Source organism: Meriones unguiculatus, chromosome 7 (assembly GCF_030254825.1).
Source record: "Meriones unguiculatus strain TT.TT164.6M chromosome 7, Bangor_MerUng_6.1, whole genome shotgun sequence".
In the NCBI taxonomy this organism is placed as follows: Eukaryota; Metazoa; Chordata; class Mammalia; order Rodentia; family Muridae; genus Meriones; species Meriones unguiculatus.
In genome coordinates, this window is record NC_083355.1 from 116,513,470 (window position 1) to 116,535,236 (window position 21,767).

At 48.2% G+C, this 21,767-nt stretch overlaps 1 protein-coding gene across 1 annotated transcript in view; it reads left to right on the forward strand.

Moving 5' to 3' along the window:
• Tdrd9 (tudor domain containing 9) overlaps positions 1–18,668 on the forward strand; it is an 88,262-nt gene extending 69,594 nt beyond the window's left edge. The window contains exons 29-36 of the mRNA XM_060388248.1: positions 462–617; positions 1,080–1,150; positions 2,384–2,493; positions 3,241–3,337; positions 6,721–6,859; positions 11,403–11,521; positions 16,519–16,591; positions 18,007–18,668. Coding sequence (XP_060244231.1) covers positions 462–617; positions 1,080–1,150; positions 2,384–2,493; positions 3,241–3,337; positions 6,721–6,859; positions 11,403–11,521; positions 16,519–16,591; positions 18,007–18,108 — 867 coding nt within the window. The 3' untranslated portion in view covers positions 18,109–18,668. The remainder of the gene's footprint in view (positions 1–461; positions 618–1,079; positions 1,151–2,383; positions 2,494–3,240; positions 3,338–6,720; positions 6,860–11,402; positions 11,522–16,518; positions 16,592–18,006) is intronic.
• The last annotated feature ends 3,099 nt before the right edge of the window (positions 18,669–21,767 follow it).

Sequence of the window (21,767 nt, forward strand, 5' to 3'; positions counted from 1 at the left end):
AGTATTATTTTATTTGTATGATGTCTGGCCTGCGTATATGTCTGCAGCACATATATGCCTGGTGTCCACAGAGCCCCTGGCACTGGAGTGACACAGAGGCTCACAGCCTCTGTGAGAGAGCTGAGATTGGACCCGGGTCCTCTGGAAGAACAGCTGGTCCTCTCAACCACTGAGCCATCTCTCCAGCCCCCAAATAACTCATTCTTACTAACGTCACTGCTTTTAACGTGCATTAGTTCTTTTTTGGAAAATAAAAATGGCTCTTTCTCTAAAATTCTGTTACATTGGAAATGTAGTCCTTATTTTATTTGAATTTTCAAATGAACTTGATAAAATCTCCCTATACATTCATGGCATTCAAATAGGAATAAGATTGTATCTATGAAGTGTTTTGATATGAGATTCATGCATTTGCTTTAATTTTTGCCTTTAACAACATAAACATTTCTTGTTCTGATCAGCAAAGCTATGAAGTCCTCAAGGGTTTCTTTTCTAAGTCAGTGGAGACCATGGCAGACAGCCCTGTATCGTCTCCTATGAAGGATGATGAGAAGCATCTCATCCGGATTCTGCTGGAGAGCTTTGCTTCCAATCGGCTGGGAGCTCCAAACTGCAAGGTGAATCGTTTGACGTGTCTGCATGTGCTCAGAAGTCTTGTTCATCCCGCATCGTTGGCCTAGGGCTGCAGGTGCAGCCACGATGGGTTTCCTTCTTCCGACCGTTTCCTCTTTTCATTCCTCTCTGTTGTCCTCTCCTCCTCCCTTTTTCTTTTTAGTCTCTTGTGGTGCTGGGGATCAAGTCCAGGGCTTTCTATGTGCTGCTCAAGTGCTCCACCTCTGGCCTCTTTACCCAGGGCAAAAATTGCCTTTTTTCCCTTTCTTCTTTGTTTTGAGACAGTCTTGTCAGGTAGTGCAAGCGGGCCTTAACTGCTGCTCCTCCTGCCTCAGTTTTCTGAGTGCTGAGGTGATAGGCATGTGCCACCAGCTCTGATGTAATTGTGACATGTGAGCTGACTGTGGGCTGCACTGTTCATGCTGGGTGGCAGCCTGCGCACTGGTAACATGCATTTGTATATGCAGGCTGTTCTCCACGGGCCTTTCAACCCTTACGAGCTGAAGTGTCACAGTCTGACCAGAATATCCAAGTTCAGGTATGACTGAGTTAATTTTCCTATGCAGTGTTTTCTGTTTCTTTATCTGTAGACCTCATCAGAAACTACCTGACTTTGTATAGAAGTGCAAGACTGTTTTAGTCTGTCTCCAGTGTCCCTCCTTCCTGGGAAAGAGCTCAACAGTGGACAGTTTTGAGTTTCTTCTATCTAGTTATAGCTGTCACTCAGCAGGCCCTGAATTCCCTCAGTGGCCTGTGTTCTGGGAAACAGTGGTAAACAAAGGGCAGTTGTTATTTTTACTAATACTGTAGGTTGAATTGTGACAGAAAACTAGTTACAGTGTATAGGGTGACAGTGGTCTTGACAGGAGCCTGCACACATGGAAGCATCTGGGGGTCCTGGTTATATTTTGAAGGGCCACTTATGGATTTCCAGAGCCTTCTGTGTCCCAAAGGCTGTGGTATAGTGTGGGGATGCTGAGGGTGAGGGCGAGGGTGTTTCCAGGGATGAGTGCATGGGCCTAACTTGTGTCTGTGAGGCCTGTGAGTTAGGTGCAGTGGAGACTTGGGTGGAGGGAGAAGGGTTGCAGACTTGGTGACACACAGGCGAGCTTCCTGTGCCTCGTCTGTCCACTTTGTAAGGACCACTCAGGGCGAATGTTAGCTTCTGTGAGGTCTTCTGAGGGCCAGCAGTAGGCGCCCTGTTAGCAGTGAAGATGCGCAGGCCCTGCGCAGACCTTTTGAATGGCCTCCAGGAGGCCTGCATGCACATTGATGGCTCTGAAGAATATGCTGAATTCTTGGGAAGAGCAGGCCAGTGAGGCTGCTTCCTGTGTAATCTGAAGCCAGAGAAGAGGCACGGACGCCAGCAGCTTCACGAGCTCTTTCAGAAATGGGACAAAGCTAGAGGCGGTGATGACAGACAAGAAGCTTGAAGGTGTCTTTGTTGGTGCCGCAGCCACCTCTGCTCAGAGGATAGGGGGTGGGCAGGACGGACCAGCCACACTGAGCCCACACTGCTGCAAGGCAGGCAGGAGCTTCGAGGGCTGCGGGGCCTGACAGAGCAAGGGTAGAAACACAGGTTTGAGAGCCCTGGTATAGATAGCACCTAAAGATGGGGAAAAGAAGGGTAAGTGGGCATGAGGGACTCGGGGCTGGTATGTGGATCATGGCATTTGCCTGTGCAATCACCTTCCTGAGGTTCACTTGTGGGCCGGCATGCTCCATCACCTGGACAGAGGGGAAAGAGCTGTGCCCTGCTGCTTCTTCCCAGATGTGTGTGGATTGAGAAGGAGAGCATCAATTCTGTCGTCATCAGTGACAGCCCTGCCGACCTGCACCAGAGGATGCTGGTTGCAGCCTCACTCTCAGTTAATGAGACTGGTAATATAGCCTCTGTATGTTAGTTCTGTCCTTTTTCTTGACTTCCTTGGAGCAGTTGAACTTGAAGCTAGTGGGTGAATTTATGCCTATGCATTAACGCTTTTCAGCTTTTTAAAGAAAGACTTGATTTTGTGTGTGTGTGTGTGTGTGTGTCTGAATGCATGTGTGTCTGAATGTGTGTGTGTGTGTGTGAATGTATGTATGCGCACCACATGTGCACAGGAGCCCATGGGAGTCAGAAGAGGCATCAGATCCCTTAGAACTGGAGTTATAGATGATTATGAGCCATCTTGTAGGTGCTGGGAAATGAACCTGGGTCTTCTGCCAGAGCAGTAAGCACTCCCGAGCCATATCTCCAACTCTCATTAAGCTATTTCCTGAGTGCAATGGCTAAGGCAGACTTTATAAGTTAAGTATTGCGACTTTTGTAGTAGATGGGATGTGAGAATCAACTGATTCTTGTTTCTTCTTGCCGATCTACAGTTTGTGGCTCTAGGAAATCCTGGTGAGATAGCCTAACGTGAGAGAAAAAAAAATAGTAACTAAATCCCTCTCTTCGGGGATAAGTGCCTATACATGGTCATGAGTCTGTCTGTAGGAAGCATGGGAGCCAAGGGCAGGACATGTGTTCCTTGGAAGGGAGCCAAGTGGTCAGACTCAGCAGAAGATGGGTCCTACAGCTGAGGCAGCTGGGCTGGAAGGGCGTGGCCCTCAGCTGTATGCTGTGCTGCTTCTGTACTGTGGCAGGCTCTACCATGCTCCTGAGAGAGACCTCCTTGATGCCTCACATCCCGGGCCTCCCAGCACTCCTCAGCATGTTATTCGCACCGGTGATGGAGCTAAGGTAAGTGTGGGCCTCAATTTTGTCTCTCACACGCTTTTGCACAGAGATAGTCTGGGTGGGGAAACAGTGAAAGCACACACAAGGAGTCAGGATGAGGTCCATCCTGCATTGTTCAGCTTCGCTGTGTGTCAGTGTGATTCTGCCTTGCCTGTGGCTCCTGGCCCCTGGTTTAGCAGACTTGAACTCCTTAAGTTTTAGTTTTGTGGTGATGCCAAAGTAACACTTGTTCAGTTTCTCTGGTTAGAAACTCTGGCAAGCTCCGGCTGCTGGAGTAGCATGGAGGCCCGAGTGTCGTGGCCGACCTGTCACCGTGTGCTGTGGCATCAGCAGGTCCACCTTGATGCTTAGGTCTGGAGTGTGTCCCCACGGGCTCAGGTGGCACTGCCCTGGGAGGTTGTGGAGCCCTTGGTTGTGAGGCCCAGGAAGTGGGGATAAGGTCACTGGAGCCACGTCTGTGAAGACGCTGCCAGCTTCTGGCCGTGTCTGCTTCCTGCCTGCCGCATTGTGAGCAAGCAGCTGCCACTCTGCCCTGTCTTCCCCACCACAGTGGACTAGAGTTCTTCTGAAATTGAACCAGAATAAACCTTCATCATTTAGGTCGCTTCTGTCAGGTATTTGTCACAGTGACAAGAAAAGTAACTAACATAGATGTGCTTGTTGGGATGCGGGTCCTGTCAGGAGAGGACATCTGTCCTTGGGTTTTGACTTCTTCACAGAGCAGCTCAAACAGCATTACAAGGTGTCTTTGTTAGGGTTTTATTGCTGTGAAGTGACTCCATGACCAAAGCAACTCTTAGAAGGGAAAACATTGGGGCTGGTTTACAGTTGAGAGGTTTAGTCCACTATCATCATGGTGGGGAGCATGGCAGCATGCAGGCAGCCATGGTGCTGGAGAAGGCGCTGAGAGTTCTACATGTGGACCTGCAGGCAGCAGAAGGGGCCTGTGAGCCAACTGGACAAAGTTTGGGAATAGGAGCCCTCAAAGCCCGCCCCCACCATGACACACTTCCTCCAACAAGGCCATACATCCTAACAGTAGCACACCCTATGGCCAAACATTTAAACTCCTGAGTCTGTGGGGACCAGTCCTATTCAAACCACCTCACAGGGACTTAAAAGCAGGAAAAAGAAACATGGTGTGAAATTAGAAACATGGTATAGGAAATAACAGTGGCGCCCTGTTGTAAGCTTTGTGGTGGCTGGTTGCCACTAAGGAACTCTGTCGGCCTCACTCCCAATGGGAACTAGGAAGCAAAGAAGTGAACTACTCAACAGAGCATAGCTCTCTAGCCTACATAGATCTCCCTCAGACTTCAGGAGAGACTTGTGTGGTGAGAAAGGCACGTTAGGTTCTGTGTCAGCATTATGGGCTTCACAGCACTCTGTGTAGGAGCCAGGCACCACGTTGACTTGGCCACTGTCTTAGTTAAGGTTACTATTGTGATGAAACTTGGGGAGGAAGGGGTTTATGTGGCGACACTTCCGTATCACTGTTCATCACTGAAAGAAGTCAGGACAGAAACTTAGGCAGGGCAGGAACCTGGAGGCAGGAGCTGATACAGAGGCCCTGGAGGGAGGCTGCTTACTGGCTTGCTTCCCCTGGCTCACTCAGCATGCTTTCTTCTAGAACCCAGGAGCAGCAGCCCAGAAGTGGCACCACCCACAGTGGGATGGGCCCTTCCTCACTGATCACTGATTGAGAAAAGGCCTTAGACCTGGATCTCGTGGAGCCATTTTCTCAAGGAGGCTCCTTCCTCTCTGCTGACTTTAGCTTGTGTCAACCAGCTAGGACAGTCACTATGGTGATGTGGCTGAGGAAGGAAGGTTTGTCTCAGCTTAGAGTGTCGGCTTCAGCACGCACGCCTGTGACTCTATGGTCTGGAGTCTGGTGAGGCAGAGAACAAGGATGGGACATGAGGCAGAGCAAAGCCACCCCAGGCAGTAAGTAGGCAGAGAGAGGGAGGGCCCATGGCCCAGGACTCTCCAAAGAACATGCTTCCAGAGACCCAGATTTCTCCTAGTAGGCCCCACCACCTCCCCATAGAACTGTAGGTAGCAGACTAACCGTTAGTGGTAACCTTTGGGGTCGCCATAAGATTTAAATCCCAATGCATTGTTTTCCTCAGTTTTACCTTATTAAGACATAACGCAGAGTCCAGGTGTGATGGCCACACCTTCAGAGCCTAAGAGTAGTGAGTTCAGACCTAGCCTTGGACTGCTGCATGGCTGGGCTACTGAGCAAGACCTTGCCCTAAAAAAAAGGTGTCATTGCATTTGAACAAGCAGGGTGAGGTGCCCTAATGTCCTAATAAAACTGGTAAGATTCACTCCTAGCTTCTCATTATTTCTGTTTTAAAAAGTTTAGTGTAAGTTGAAAGCATGATAAATTACATTTATAGTATAGAAGAATTTAGAATTTAAGGAAACATCATTATTTTTAATTTTTATTATATTTAAGAAAGATATTTTTTACTTATGTTATTTTATGTCACTGTGTGATGCTTTTGCCAGCATGCATGTTTGTGTGCTGTGTGCATGTGTGGTGCCAGACAGGGTCAGAAGAGGCAAGATCCCCTGGAACTGGAGTTACAGATTGTAACTGTGTCAGCGTTAGGAGTGGGACTCAAGTCTTTGCAGAAACACAGTACATCCTCCTAGCTGCTGAGCCATCGCTGCAGCCCGTGTAACGCATTTTTATAGATTCTGCATGTGTGTGCCCCGGTATGTGTGGAGGTCAGTGGACAGCTCGCAGCAGTTCACGCTCTCATTCTGTCACGTGGGTTCCTGGGATTGCACTCAGATTGCCAGGCTTGGCAGCAGGCACTTTTAGGCAGAGTCATCTTGCTCGATGAGAAACCCTTTCATGACTGTTTCATGAGGCAGATAACTCAAAACTGATCTGTCAGTCTGGATTCTCATTTTCAGTCCTGGAGTTTGCTTACCGGACAGCCCTTCACTCTTACTAAGCTGATGAAGGAGACTTCTCCAGAGAGAATTAAAAACCCAGCGTTAAGGACTGGAGAGATGGCTCAGTGGTTCCGGAGGTCCCGGCACCAGCATGGCAGCTCACAAACACCTGTTACTCCTTCTGTTACAGATGAGGACTCCAGATATGCATGTGGTACACATACATACACCCAGGCAAAACACCCACACACACAAAACCAAAATTTAAAAATTTGTGCAAGCAACCCAACATTGTTAATATGAATATTTAAATTATCACCCTCGTAGTGATATTTAATCTGTCTTTATGTGTAAAAACCAAGGAATCACATGATCTAGTTACAGTCTGGTGCTAGAAAACTTTACCAGGTAACTTCATCGGTCCTTGTTTAACCTTGAAACCGCGGCTTAGCCTGACTGCTCTCAATGCCTTTCAGAGTTGACCGGGAAGGGAAGTGCTATACGGGGGTCCTCTGTGGCCTGGGATGGAATTCGACGACAGAGGCCCCTATACTGCCGGAGCATGACATTGAGCTGGCCTTCGATGTGTGCTTCACCGTGGAAGACATCGTGGAGGTGAGTGCAGCGGTGTCTCCCCACCTGCTTTATGGCCCGTGACTGAGTGCCTGCCTCAGGGACACCAGCGCGTTTCTGGCCCTGTTCTGAGGGGCTGCTTCTTGCCGGCCTCCACTCTCCACTCTTGCTGACTCCCTCCTTGCTAGAACACAGAGGGAGGGGAAGGGACACACCTGCCTCAGTTGGCCTGACTGAGGCAGGCTGGTGCCACTGCCCTGGAGAGCAGCCACCAGTGGACTCTTCTCCGCAGCCAGGGCCAGCTGCTTTCTCTGTAGCCAGGGCCAGCTGTGGTCTCTGCAGCCAGGGCCAGCTGTGGTCTCCGCAGCCAGGGCCAGCTCTCAGATCATGCTGAGCAAGTGGCGCATGCTGGTGAAAATGTTTATTTTTCTTGTTTTTGTTTTCATATTTCCTTATTCTAACAATTCGTGTCTGTTTGCATTTCAAAAGAACAACAAAAGAAAATTGACTTTTCTCTAAAAATAGCTGTAGGGACCTTTTTTCTCAGAAGTTCTGAGCAGCTGTGAGAGGGCAGGGACGAAAGGAACAACTGAGTCACACCATCCTAACCCCTGTCACAAGGCTGGCAGCGTCCTCTGCAGTTACGGTTGTCAGTTGGCTGAATGTCGGCTGCCTCACAGGAATGTTAGCTGCCTGGAGAGACAGCTCTGCTCTTATGAGTCCATGCTGCTCTCGAAAGCATTCCCTTGATCACAGAAATGGAGAAAAATGGAGAAAAAACATTCTAGAAACAAATAGGGCCCACATGTAGGTATGGATTTAGCACAAGGCTGGATGTGTATCAGAGGCTCTATCTGTGAAAGGTAAATTGGCTCTGCAGAAGATCCCAGTAAGGCTGTGAAGGAAAGCTGCGTGCCTTGCTGCATGCCTGACTGTGTCCACAGATATAGCAGCTCTTGATTCCACTAGTAAAACAAGCGATCCAGTAAAAATATGACGGAAACAAACAAATGAGATGCTGTGCGGCTGGCATATCATGAGGAAAATACAGAAGAGGGTCCTCGAAGCCGGACTGCACACACCAGTTCACCATGCTGACAGTGACTAGTGCGGAGGCAGGGGCCAGCGAGAAGCCTTAGTTCTCCACGCGGGCTGCATGGGGCGGCCCCTGGTGGACTGGGCTCTCTCCAGGTTAGACCTGGGTCCACTTGGTGCTGGAGAGTAGCTGAGAGTTCTGCATTTGCAGGCAGCAGGCAGAGGGTAGGCCATTCCTACTCCAGGAAGGTCACACCTCCTAGCAGTGCCACTCCCTGAGCTTATGTTGGCCTTTTTCATTCAAGCACCACACTAGGCCTGCTTTCTTATAGGACCACCAGCCTAGGAATGGAACCACCCACCATGGGCTGGGCCCTCCCACATCAGTCACTGATTAAGAAAATGCCTTGGAGCTAGATCTTGTGGAGGCATTTTCTCAGTTGGGGCTCCCTCCTTTCATTTAGCTTGTGTCAAGTCGACATGAGACTGGCCAGCACAACTGACCCTTGTCAGCTTGACTCGTAAACACATCATTGGTAAGCCACACTGTTCCTCTCCTGTTTGTCCCCAAGATCTCACATTAAACACATAAATAACTTTAAAAGTCCCACAGTCTTTACAAAGGCAAACACATAAAATTTTCAGTCTCTTTAGAATATCTAATCTCTCTAAACATCCAAAATCTCTTTTTAAAAGGTCAAAGTCTTTCAGCTGTGGGCTCCTGCAAAAACTAAGATTAAATACTTTCTTCAAGGGGGAACCAACAGGCTGAACAAAGCAACACCAAACTCCAACAGTATAAATAACTTTATGTCCAGTTATTTGGGATTCACTCATGATCTTTTGGCTCCTCCAAGGAGCTTGAGCATTGCTCCAGCCTCTGCCCACACACTGCTTGTTGGCTTGATACCACTCCACTGCCGCTGCTGTTCTTGGTGAGCATCCCATAGTACTTGCATCTGCAAAACGCTGGCATTTTCTCCTGCAAATGGGCTGCGCTTTGCCCAGTGGCCTCTCATAGGCTCCCTTCATGGTGCCAAGCCGTCACTTCTTTGCTTGACCCCTTCAGTCCTGGGCTTTTAACTGCCACTGAGGCTGACCTTCACTAAGGCCTCTCCTGGCTGCTTGCAGGAGGCAGTGCCAAGCCTCAGCTTCTCTCCATGACCCCTTCTTGCCTGTAAACCCAGCACCACCTGGGTGACTCTTAACACTCCCAAGTTTAGCTGCCAGCACAGGGTACAGCCTTGGCCATGTCTGGAACACAGCTTCTGTGTGCTGGCTCTTAGGAAGCTTCCCAGAGATTTCACCTCAGTGAGGCTGGCTTCCTTCGGTCATCACTGTTTCTTAGCTCTAGCACCAACTGTCCCAGTAATGTGTAGGTTTCACTTTAGTGTTGCCTCTCTCTTATTAATTATGACTGACTCTCCAGCCCCAGCTGACCAGAATGAAAGAATCTCAAATCTCAATTCCAAATAGCATATGGCACTGATTGTTTTTAAACTTCCCTCTGGTGCATCACAAGCCATGCCTCCACCATCTGCACTGCTCTCAACATTCTTATCTTCTAGGCTTCCACAGAACATCCCACAGTGCTTTCAACATTAGATGGCTTTTCTTGCCTAAAGTTCCAAAGTCCATCCACAATCTTCCTGAAAGCAGACAGGTCTGTCATAGAAATATCCCACTCCTGGTACCAACTTATCTTAGTTAGGGTTACCATTGCTATGTAAAACATCCTGACCAAAAAGCAAATTGGAGAGGAAAAGGGTTTATTTGGCTTACACTCCACATTACTGTTTATCACTGAAGGAACTCAAACAGGGCAGGAACCTGGACACAGAAGCTGATACAGAGGGCATGGAGGGGTGCTGCTTACTGGCTTGCTCAACCTGCTTTCTTATAGAACCCAGGACCGCCAGCCCAGGGATGGAACCACCCACGATGGGATGGACTCTCCCCCTATCAATCACTAATTAAGAAAATGGCCTACAGTCAGATTTTCTCAACGGAGGTTGCCTTCTTTCAGATAACTATGTGTCAGGTTGACACTAGACCAGCCAATAAAGGGTGTGTCTGTATGAACCTGTTCAGAAGACAGGAAGCAGTGGAGTAGCCAGGGGATAGGGAAGTGAATAACTGCATTGGGAGCGTCGAGGAACTTGAGGTTAAAAGAGATGAAGGTAGAGGGCACACAGCTGTGCATTTGCCCACCTCTAAGTGTTCCCAAATAGTGTGCTTTTACATGACGCGCACACCGCAGGTCCCAGGCCTTCCAGGGTGGGACACGTGTGGGAAGGGACAGGAAGCACAACATTGCAAATGTGGGAAGAGTAGAGAGAAGCGGGGGAGGAAAGGGAGCTCCGCGTGAGCACCACCGTGGTTGGCAGCCTTGGGCTTAGGGAGGCACACATCAGCTCTGAAGCTGTTTTCTGTATTCTTGGGCTTGGCTAACTAAGGGAATGGATTTGGGAATCACTGTTCCTACAAGGAAGGACTCACAAGTAAACAAGGCTGGGGGGACCCTGTGAGGCTGGATTAGAGCCAGAGGCGCCAGGGTGAGATAGTGCCTGTAGAGCAGGTAGGTACGGAAATAGTTAGAGGTCTGTGTGAAGATGGCCTCCTGTCCATAATGTCCGGCCTGGAGGGCCGCTGAGCGGTAGCTCCTCTGGGGAAAGAGCATAGTTGACGCTCAGCACGTGTTTTCTCGTGGGTTGCCCAGGCTGGAGCCCAGGTCCACTTGAAGAAGCTCGTTACTCTAGGAACAAAGCAGGGAATGGTGGTGCCCAGAGCATCCGGTAGCGTCAGGAAGGAAGGAGGCAGCAAAGGACATAAGAGCCAGTGAGAGGCAGAAATGAAGCAGTATTGAGCAACAAAATGAATGGATTATAACCTAGAGATGAGACTATCCATGGGTCTGTGTAGGAAAAATAGATGAATAATTTATTGGGGGAAACAGTTGTGTCCTGCAAAGTTACTTGGAGTTCAGGTGGGTCCTGTGGGTTTCTGAGGATGTGTGAGGCTCGATGAACCAGGAGTAGGGAAGCCAAGAAGCCCCACAGAGTCCTCTCCTTGGCCAAGCTGTCCTGGCCGCGTCCCATGGTGCAGGCAGGCCCACCTGTGGATGTGGGGAGAGGACGGTGCCTCCTTCCGGACAATGACAAATCCAAACTCCCCAGCCAGAACACCTCCAAACTGCCAAAGTCTTGAAAAGCAAGAAAAGGCTGGGAAGCCATCCGGTACCAGAGGAGACATGGTAAGTTCACTGTAGTTCTTGGACCTGGGTCCTGGAGGAGAAAGTGATCCAGTCTAAACATCCAGAGTTAGTACAATGTCCCAGAGTTGGCTTCTTAGCTGTAACAAACATAAGAGAGACTGGACATGGGCTTATGGGACCCGATCATTCTTCAGTGTGATTTCTGTTGTTTTACTAATTATCTAGGTTCTTGACTGACACTAGTCACAGAATAGAGCTTTGAATGCTGTGGCTTGTTTGCTGTGGGATGAAATCCAGCTATATGTGACCACATAGTATGCCGCTATTCATTTACAGATTAACATTCTCAGGGCTGCTATCAACAAGCTAGTGTGTGATGGGCCAAATGGACCCAAGTATCTTGGGCCTGAAAGGATTGCACAGTTGCAGGAGAATGCACGCCAGAAGCTGCTGGGGTAAGTCTGGTGGCATACTGCTAAGGTGTACACTTAGCAGTACAGCCTGTGTGGATCTGGTTGTTCTGACGTGTAGATGCTCTGAATCATTTGGATGCAACATGTAAGTTCCTTACAGTGGGATTCCAGTGCTGAGGCACCTCTGGAGGCGTTGGGGTGTGGGTGTCATCTCTGTATCATTTGGGGTTTAGGCAAGGCAGAGTAAACATCCATGATCCATGTGAGCAGTTTGAGGAAATCATGGTAAAGAGATCATTCTGTAGAGCAAGGCAGGACACGGGTCACAGAGAGTAGAGCTATATCCCCAAACTATATATACATGTTACATATATATGTAATTTATGTATATTAAAGCTCAATTCAAGTTCAGTCCACACACACATGCACATTTACGCGTGCGCACACACACACACACACACACACACACACACACACACACGCATACACATACAGGCGCCATGAGATCCAGGTCATGAACACTGTTCTCCTGTGGCTGCCTTCTGGCACTGCCACCCCACCCCACCCCCAGCAGAGACAGTGATGCTGATTTGTTGGGTAGATTAGTTTTAAAGAATTAAATGATATTTTTAAGTTGCAGGACTGGTAAGTTAAATAGCATTTACTTTCAAGAATATAGACAACTTAAAAACAACAAAAAAGAATACAGATAACTTATAGGCAACTGTATAATTAAAATAATTCATTTTTCTAATATTTTAATTAATTTTAAATATAGTTGACCACATTTTCCCTCCTCCAACTCTGTCTAGATCCTCTCCCCATCCCTGCTCACTCAGTTTTAAGTTCTTTCTCAAAAACCCAATGTGTTATTCCCAGCGTTTGGTTGGTGTGAGCAGTTACTAAGGAACACCTGCCCTGTCTTCCCCTGAGCTTGTGCTTCGCCTGCTCAGTGGAAGCCGGGGCAGGGTTGGCAGGTCTTACTGGTAGGTTTGTGTTAATTAACAACATTTTACTTTTTTTAAATAAGCATGGGTGTTTTGTCTGCATGTGTGTCTGTGTGCCACATGTGTGCAGTACCCCTGAAGGCAGAAAAGAGGGCACTGGGTCCCCTTGAACTGAAGTGTTTGTAGGCTGCCATGCAGGTGCTGAAAACTGAACCCAGGTCCTACGGGAAAGCAGCCAGAGCTCTTAACCACTGAGCCATTTCTCCATCCTTTGTGTTAGTTTCAAAAGACTAATGTTAAAAAATTTATGCCTGGGGCTGGAGAGATGGCTCAGAGGTTAAGAGCACTGGTTGCTCTTCTAAAGGTCCAGAGTTCAATTCCCAGCAACCACATGGTGGCTCACAACTATCTATAATGAGATCTGCTGCCCTCTTCTGGAGTATAGGTATACATGCAGGCAGAACAGTGTATACATAATAAATCAATCAATCTTTTTTAAAAGTTTTATGCCTGGCTGGTGTAGCATTCAATATGTAAATGAGGGTTGCCTTGAAATTGTAGCAGTCCTTCTGCCTCAGTCTCCCGAATGCTGGAGCTATAGGCATGGACCACCACACTATGAGCCAAACTGAGGCAGTAAGATGGCTCAGCAGCTCTAAAGTGCTTGCCATGAACTCTGAGAAATTCCTGAAACTTTTCTCGGGCTCCACAAGAATGCTGTGTGTGCGTGTGCCTGCGCACATGGTAATAAGTTAAAATTTCAAAGGACTAAACTGTGTGCAAAGAGTCGTCTCTGTGTTCTTCCCACATGTGATGAGTTAGTTTCTCCGCATCCCCGTAGCACCAGGCAGGCCGTAGTGTTACGTCTGCTGTGATTTCGGTGCTGCGTGGTGACCTCCCTGTGGTGTCACTGTTGGAGACATGGTCTGTCATGTCGGCCAGTCATCTATCTGCCTTCTTGTAAGAGCCTTTGTCCTCTCACTCTTGGATTGCATAAGAGCTTCACAAGTTCTAGACAGAAGTCTCCATCAGTGAGTGTTCTCTGGCCCCTGTCGGGCGCGCTCTATCTAAAGCTAACGCACTGGAGTCTTGCTTGCTTGTTTGACCAGTCTCACTCGATTGCTCTGACCTGGTGTTAAACTGCTCATTTTCCCCCCAGCCTCCTGCATGCTGGGATTAGTTTCCTCTGTGATTTTTATAGTAGTATGGGCTGGACTCCCACTGTCTTGCTGGCTGTGGCTGCCTAGTAAGTCTGGAAGCAGGCGGCATCAACTCACACTGTGCTCTCTTTGCTGTGTTTCCTGTCTGGATCCTTTGCTTCCCACGTCCACGTTGGCATCAGTGGTCCATCAGTCTGCACAGAAAGCCTTGCTGGGATGGGACGCTGTCTCGTTGAATTTGGGGAAATTTGTCATCTTAATAGTAAAGCGTTGGATAGTCTTTCATTTGTTTCCTGCACGTGTGTTCACGTGTGTGCATATGTGCCATGGATCATAGCATAGCCTCCGGTGTTGATACTCGCCTTTCATCTTGTTTAGGCAGAATGTCTTGTTGACCCTTCATATGCCAGTGCTGGCACTGTTTTTAAGCTGTATTTGGGGTTTCTAAATCCTCCACCTCCCTTCCAACCCCCCTACCCTAGGTATGAGAGAAAGAAGATTAGAAGGGAAAGGGAGTGTAGACCTCTTTAGACTGAGCTCCAGCTGGTTAGGTCATTGGGTACCTTGGGGCAATCCCCAGTGGCAGGTTATCTAGCAGCCCAGCAACTGCAAACAGCAGACACAGCAAGAGGCACAGCAGCCTTCCTCCTCCTCCATCCGTCTCCTTGAAACTCTCCTTTCCCTTTCTGTACTGAGATTCTCCCCGAGTCCTCAGAATTCCACCAACTCCAGCTGGCAAAGATCATGCTACCCTCTAAGCCCACATGAGGCAATTACCAGCTGTGGACAAACTAAAAGAGAAATCAACACGTTTGCATATCATAACAGTTTTTAAAGAAGCAGAAACTTCCACCACATGCCAGGCTTGCTTGCTTGGTGTGGATGTGCTGGGCTGCAGACGTGGGCCTGTTACATCTAGTTTGCAGACTGTACAGCCAGCGCTTTCCCACTGGGGCGTCTGCCCAGCCCCCTTTCCTTTCTCTTAACATTGCATTAGTTGTTAATGCACAGATACTATGCTTTTGTAGAATTCGTTTTGAGTGTGTTAGTCCCTTGATGACACTGTGAATAAAGTTGTTTTAATTTTGGTTTGCTCATTTCTAGAAAATGATTACATATAGATCTCTTACCCTGTGACCTTCTTAACAAGACTGGTTAGGTTCAGTGGGTTTTTTCAGGATGTCTTACACACATGATCACTGTCATTGTTATGAAATGTCTTTTTGTCTGCAGCAGTAGGCGTGTTTGAAGGTCTGGTTCATCTGATGCTAACGTAGCTACTCCTGCTCTCCTGCGTTGGCATTTACGTGGTGTATCTGTTCTGCTTGTAACAAATTGCTTTTAAAACTTACTAATCTATTTAATCAATTAAATTTCTTCTTTGACAGTTGTATATAGATATATAGTATATTTCTTTCACTCCTCTGTCTCTTACCTCACACCTCCAGAGTCATTTTACTCTCTCCCCCATATATTTATCTGTTAGCCCGTTTTATCCTTTCTGTTTTGTGATCACTGATTTTAACCAGGGCTGTTTGTTTGGAACTGTCCATTGGAGCCTTGTGGGCTCACTGTTGAGCTCGCAGTGGAAAACAGTGACTGCCCATGACCCCTCCAAGGTCATGACTAACTGTGGACAGGCCTGCTCTTGTACAGGTTCAGTGCAGTCGACTGTCACTGCCTGGAGGCCATGTTCGAAGAGCTGAGTCATGCCGGAAGACAGCATTTCACAGCTCTTCTCCCTATTTCCCCGTGGATATATTCTTAATGTTCTCTGAGCTTTGGAAGATAGTGGTGTAGATGCCGTTTAGGCATGAGCACTTAGCTTTGCTGTTTCTGCTCAGGAAGACGCTACATTACACATGCACTTTGTACACTTGCGTAGTCTGTGAACAGCTAGTGCCTGCTCTGAAGCGCTGATCAGTTCTCTTCAGTCTTTTTCTTTTCTGTCCTTTATTTGATCTTTTAAAAATAAAATTTCTGGGAAATTTTCATTTCTGTTATTTTACTTCTTATAGAACAGAATTTCTTTTGTATTGTTTCTTTGGTTTTTCCAGACAGGGTTTCTCTGTGTAGCCTTATCTGTCCTGGACTCACTCTGTAGACCAGGCTGGCCTTAAACTCACAGAGATTCACCCACCTCTGCCTCCTGAGTGCTTGAATTTAAAGGTGTGAGCCACCACCACCCAGCTTTAGAAGTTCTATTTTTATATAGTTTTCCATTTTAAGATTAATTAATTTATTGATTTTTTCTTTGATCCTATAGTTTTTTATTTTATTGCTTTTCTTGTTTTTCTTTTTCTTTTTTTTTTTTTTTTTGTCATTGCCATCAGATTTTAAGTCTTTCTGTGTATATTGTTGTAACTCTGTGTCTGTCATGGCTGCTTTGAAGTCTTGTGTGTTGATCCTTCCTCGGCATCTGTGCAGTGAGGAGCTGTCTGCTTCTTCTTCCTGAGAGTCACATGTTCTTGTCTCCTGATTAGCATATCTTCTAAATTTTTTTTTGCTGAAAAATAGTTTAGATAATGTATATAGTCTCCTTAAAGTCTATTATATTCTGTTTCTTTGCTCATAAATCAACTATAAATTAAAATATAAATTTTAATTTATATATAAATTTTGATACTTTGAAAGCCCATCATAGTTCTAATTCTAGGATATTTATAGACTATAAACACACATACATATATTTTTAAAATATTGTCCTGTTGTTTTTGAATGCTAATGAATAATTAAAAGAACTTGCTGGGTGTGATAGTGCATGACCTAATCCCAGTTGAGGAGACTGAGGCAGGGGATCAGAAGTCTGGACCAGCCTGGACTGTGCAGTATATCTGAGGCCAACCTGAGCTACAAAGCAAAACCTTGTCTTAAAAAGCAATGGAAAATAATCCAACAGTGAAACCTTTGATTTTCTTTTTCAAATTTTCAGCTTGTTCTGTCGATTGAAGCCTCGAGATAAGATTACCCCTAAATGGCATGAGAAACCCTATGAGTGGAACCAGGTATGTGGGAGCTGGATGCATGTAGGAGCAGTCTGCTGCTGGAGTGAGGGAGAGACGGGGGCGGACGTGGGCAGACGTGGGCTCTGCCCCAGGACAGCAAGAATGGCAGGAGCAGGTTGTGCAGGCAGAGTAGGCGGCTGTGGAGCAGACAGCCAGTTCTGAGAGGCGTCCCTGAGTGGCCTCGGGGGAGGGAAGCATGAGCCCCTGCTCAGACCACAGCACTGGGCAGTTGGGGAGCACTGCCGTGCCGCTCCTGCCCTGCACCTCAGCTCTGAAGGCTGGGTGCGCCGTGGCTGCCAGGCTCCTCTGGAAGGCACAGGAGCTGGCACAGGGCCTCTGACCAGCCTCGCTGCTCTGGGGCTTGGACGTCTGAGCTTCTGTACCTCAGGGCTGGATCTGGGGCATGTGTGCAAGTGGATGCCTTCTTGCTGCGTCTTCCACCAGTAAGCTCTCGGGTGTCTTTTGCAAGGGTGCCAATTTCAGTAGAACCCCTTTCCCCAGCCCTAGTCATCCCCAAGACCTTGATCCAGTCACACCATAGGCCAGCGCTGGAGCATGGGGATTTAGGGGCTCAGCTCAGCTGCAGCAGGCCTGTCCCTCCACCTCCTTAGCGTTTCTTCTGTAGGGCTGAGAAGGGGGAGCGGGTGTTCTGAGGGTAGGGGCTCTCACTTCAGCCCTAGAGCCAGGGAGATGGTGAGGCAGCAGCAGGCAGGGACCTCCTTCACCTTTGCTCTCACTGTGCCCCTCAGGATGTTTTGTTCCCACCCCGAGACCAAGGTTTTCCCAGTGTGATACATTCTGCCTCCCCATGGGCCTGCGAGTGGTTCTCTGTGGATTGCTGAGGGTCACTCGGCTCCGTGGAGTTGGCACGATTGTGGGAAGCAGGTGGGAGGAGGGGTGTATTTGAAGTTAGTGTGCGTTAGGGGAGCTTGTGTTTTAAGTAAGCAGTAAAGTCGCTGCCCACATACACAGTGCGTGGGAGGTGCCTCGGGAGAGGTCACCCTGTTATTAAACACGAGTTTAGAAGTGTTTGATCAGGCCAGAAAAACGGCTTAGCCTGATATGACCCCTTGGAGCCACATGGTCGAAGGAGAGAGCCATCTGCCACAGGCTGTCCTCCGACCTCACATATGTGCTGTGGCACGTGCACACCTCATGCATGCCTGTGTGCAGGTACATGCACGTGTACACACACACACACACACACACACACACAAGTGAAATTTAAAACCCCACAGTGCCTACTATTACAATGGATGATGAGAAATATAGGGTGGGTTAGGAAAGGGGAGGCGCATACAGTTCTGTAAACTGAAAAGGACACTTGGCCGTCTTACACGTCCATACCCACGAGAACTTGGTGTCTGACAGCTCTCATCCAGGGCCTGACTTGCTTTTCTTCTCTGCACTACTAGGTGGACCCGAGGCTGGTCATGGAGCAGGCTGACCGGGAAGGCAGCCGAGGGAAGAACACTTTCCTGTACCAGCTCCACAAGCCGGTCGTGCTCAGCCCCTGACTGCCTGTCCACGGCATGCGGCAGTGGCAGAGGCCTGCTAGCGCTTCCCTGCGGTGCTCCCAAGTCCTGCCGCACTGGGGGCCTTCTCCAGCTTTCTGCCTTTGCTTGGAGTGGAGAGTGGTGTTTCTGTTTGCTGGGAAAACCTGGAAAGTCTAGTCTTTTCTAGAAATGGGGTCACCACATTAAATACTTTGGAAATAGTTGTTCTGGAAGAAGATTTTGTTTGGGGAAAGGCTGTATTCTGCTTTAAGTGTGTGAGGGTGAGTGTAGGTAGCCCGGCCCAGGAGTTGAGGTTGCAGGGTGTGCTTGTGTGCCGGTCCTGGGAGCAGGAGAGAGCCATACTGCTGGCCCCTGTGTGTGTGCGTGAGTGTGTGTGTGTTTAAAAACCATGTGGATTTTCTGATTTTTTTTTTCTCGCTGAAGAAAAAAAAAAAATCTAACTTCAGTTTTGTGCATTTAGGACTTGTGGTTAAATTAAGCCCCTTGGTCTGTGTTCTAGAAATGAGAGATGTGACTTAGCGGCTGACGTATCTGATGAATAAAATAAGCATTGGACATTGTTTGTGCGTCTCATGAGGAGATTATTGTCTTGGTGCCTGTTCTATTGCTGTGACAAGATGGCATCCTACAGTGATGGCTATAAGAGGGAGCTTTTCCTTGGGGACTGGCCGACAGTGGAAGGCTTAGTCCACTCTGCTCATGGGTGGGAACATGGCGGGCGTGGTGCTGGAGATGGAGCTCAGAGCTACACCCTGATTTGCAGACAGAGTGGGGGACGCTGGGTCTGGCAAGGGATTTTGGAACCTTGGAGTCCACCCCCGGTGATACGCTCATCCTAATCCTAGCCCGTGTCAAATACTGCCACTCTCTGGTGCGTGAGCACTCGGATACATACGCCTATGGGGCATTCTTATTCAAACCACCACAATTACGTATTTCCTTTTTAAAAGACTAGTTTATGAAGCTAGAGAGATCACCGCATCTTAAGCCCAGCTCTGGGGAGATGCAGTGTGCCCTGGAAGCGCCCAGTGGCGAGTCTCTGAGACAGAAGACGCACAGTGCAGAGAAGCAGCTGCGCTCTTTGTGAAGGACTCACAGCACGCGCCCTGAGGCAGAGAGCTCGGGAAAGAGCTTGCCCAAGAACAGAAAGCCAAAGCAACCCGCCGCGCTGCCAAGAACTGATCATGCAGGCTTTATTTCAGAGCGCCTCTCCTGGAAAGCCAAATTTTCTCAAGGCAGAGGCTGGCTGGTTCAGCTACGTGCTGCAGGTTCCCTGGAGACACCCCTGACTCCTGAGGCAGGCCTGGGGGGATGCCGATGCTTAGCTGTGAAGGGAGACTGAGAACGAAGTCTTCAGACAGTGTGACAGGATGGTGAGTAGAACAACCCAGCACCAGCCGCACTGGGTAAGAGAACCAGAGAGCCCAGGCAGCACAGACTGTGGAAACAGTCTGAACGGAAGATCTGGAACCCGCACGGATGTCAGGAGACCGCCCTTCCCAGCACACACAGTGGCGGGAGCCTGCTGCCTTGGAAGTCGGGGGTATTTTCTTGTCTCCAGGGAAACTTCAGCAAGTATCTGAACCAGCCAGCCTCTGCCTTGAGAAACAGTTTGGCTTTCCCAGAAAGAGACTGAAATGAAGCCTCGAGAATTTGATGCAGTAGGAAGCTGGCCTGGAACACATAGGAAATGAAGCTGTTTCCCTGCAAGGATGAGCTGCTTGGGAAGTCAGTGCAGACGGTTTCAGCTCGGCAGCATCCCGCCATGCCGGAGCCCATCCTGACTGCCTAGGTGTGCAGTGCTAACACGAGTGAGTGTCAGGGGAGCGCCTGCTGACCCTGCCGAGTGGGCCTGCCTCTGGTCCCTGGCAAGCAAGGAGGAAAACGTTAACAAGCTCCCACCTGTGGTCTCCCCGCTTGTGCACAGCTTGAATGCTCACACAAAGGGGACCTGGTAACACACCAGCCTCCTCAGTAAAGGAAACCTCTAAGGATTAGGACCTTTTTGGTAACGCCTGCTTTGTATGTATATATAATTTAGCTTATATATATATATTTTACATTATCTGTGTATGTAATGTACATGTGCCACAGTGTATAAGTGGAAGCCTTTTTCTTCCTTCCCTGGGGTCTGGGCTAGCCCTCAGGATGTCAGGCTTGACGGTACGTGCCTTGACCCACTGAGTGATCCGGCTCCTCAGCCTTCTTTTCCTTTTATCCTAATAGTTTTCCATTTCCCTTCTCTCTCTCTCTCTCTCTCTCTCTCTCTCTCTCTCTCTCTCTCTTATGATTGGATATTCTTCCTTATTCCCCTTCCCTTTTACAATTTTCTACTTGTATTGAAAGTTCAGGTCACCTAGTTATTGTTGCTCCCTTTTGTTATACGGTGGTGATATTTGGTGACTGTTGTGTTGATATATCTGGAGTTTAAGAATCATGCTTGTTGCTGCTGTGTTCCTCTGAGCCACGCTGGGAGCAAGCCTTGGGCATCCGGTGTTGGGGACAGATGCACTTTCAGACAGGCTGAGAGAAGGTGCATGCCGCAGCCTGGTCCCATACAAACATTGCTAGGCACTTGAAGGGCAGTGCAGGCAGAACTCCCATCTCACAGCCTGGTCCCAGCAAGGCATGGTCCAGGGGCCTGAAGTGCTACCTCTAGTCATCTGCCTGCACGGCAGCAGTGGAGAGGAGTCATGCTTGTCCCTACAACTAGAAGGACCTTAGCACACACAGGCTGCTCCCATACCCTTTCAGACCACACATTGCTGACGAGCCCAGAAGAGGAACAGTAGAGGGTACAAACCCAGCTTCACGCGTCTTCAGAGGTGCGAGAAAGAGTGTCATGTGGGCTCTGACATGGTGTACGTTGTAACACAACCTAACCCAGTCACAGAAGCCACAGAGGAGCTACACTAGGACAAGCACCCCAAGAGAAGATACCCCACAAGAAGCCCTTCAAAAACAGATTCCATCCTGGACATGCGCAGATCTCAGCAGAGAAACAGGTCCGGAAAAGGTGATGTGGCTCCTTCGAAAAGTCCCAGTGTTCCGGTATGTGATTGCAAAGATATCAAGGTGAAATGGTGGACAAGAATTCAGAAGAAAGTTTACTAAAATTTATTTCAAAGATGGTAAAATAACTAAATGAATTAGGAAGTGCAGGATATGAAAGAACAATTAAAGAGTCTGGAAAGGAGTCACACAAATGCTTGGACACAAAAAGCTTAGTCAGTGAGAAGATTGTGGAAAGCCTTAGCAGCAGGCCAGAGCCAGCAGAAGAATGGATGTCAAGCCTTGAAGACAAAGCTGGTTATAGAAGACATGCAGGTTATAGAACAAGCAGCATGCATGACCTGTGAGGCGACACTGAACAGCTAAGCACATATAGACTAGGAGGGGGGAGGAGCTACAGGCTTAAAGGCATAGAGAACCTATTTGGTAAAATGATAGAAAATGTCCTAAACATTTGGGGGAAAATATGAGTGACCAGGTAACAGGGCATTTAGAACCTCAAACAGACATGGTAAGAAAACAACTTAATACAATATAGTTAATCCTTCAAAATTATAAAGTATTTAAAATCCTTCAAAATTATAAAGTGTTTAAAAATACAAGAGAAATACCAAGTTGTATACAAAGACAAACCTAGAGGCCTAACG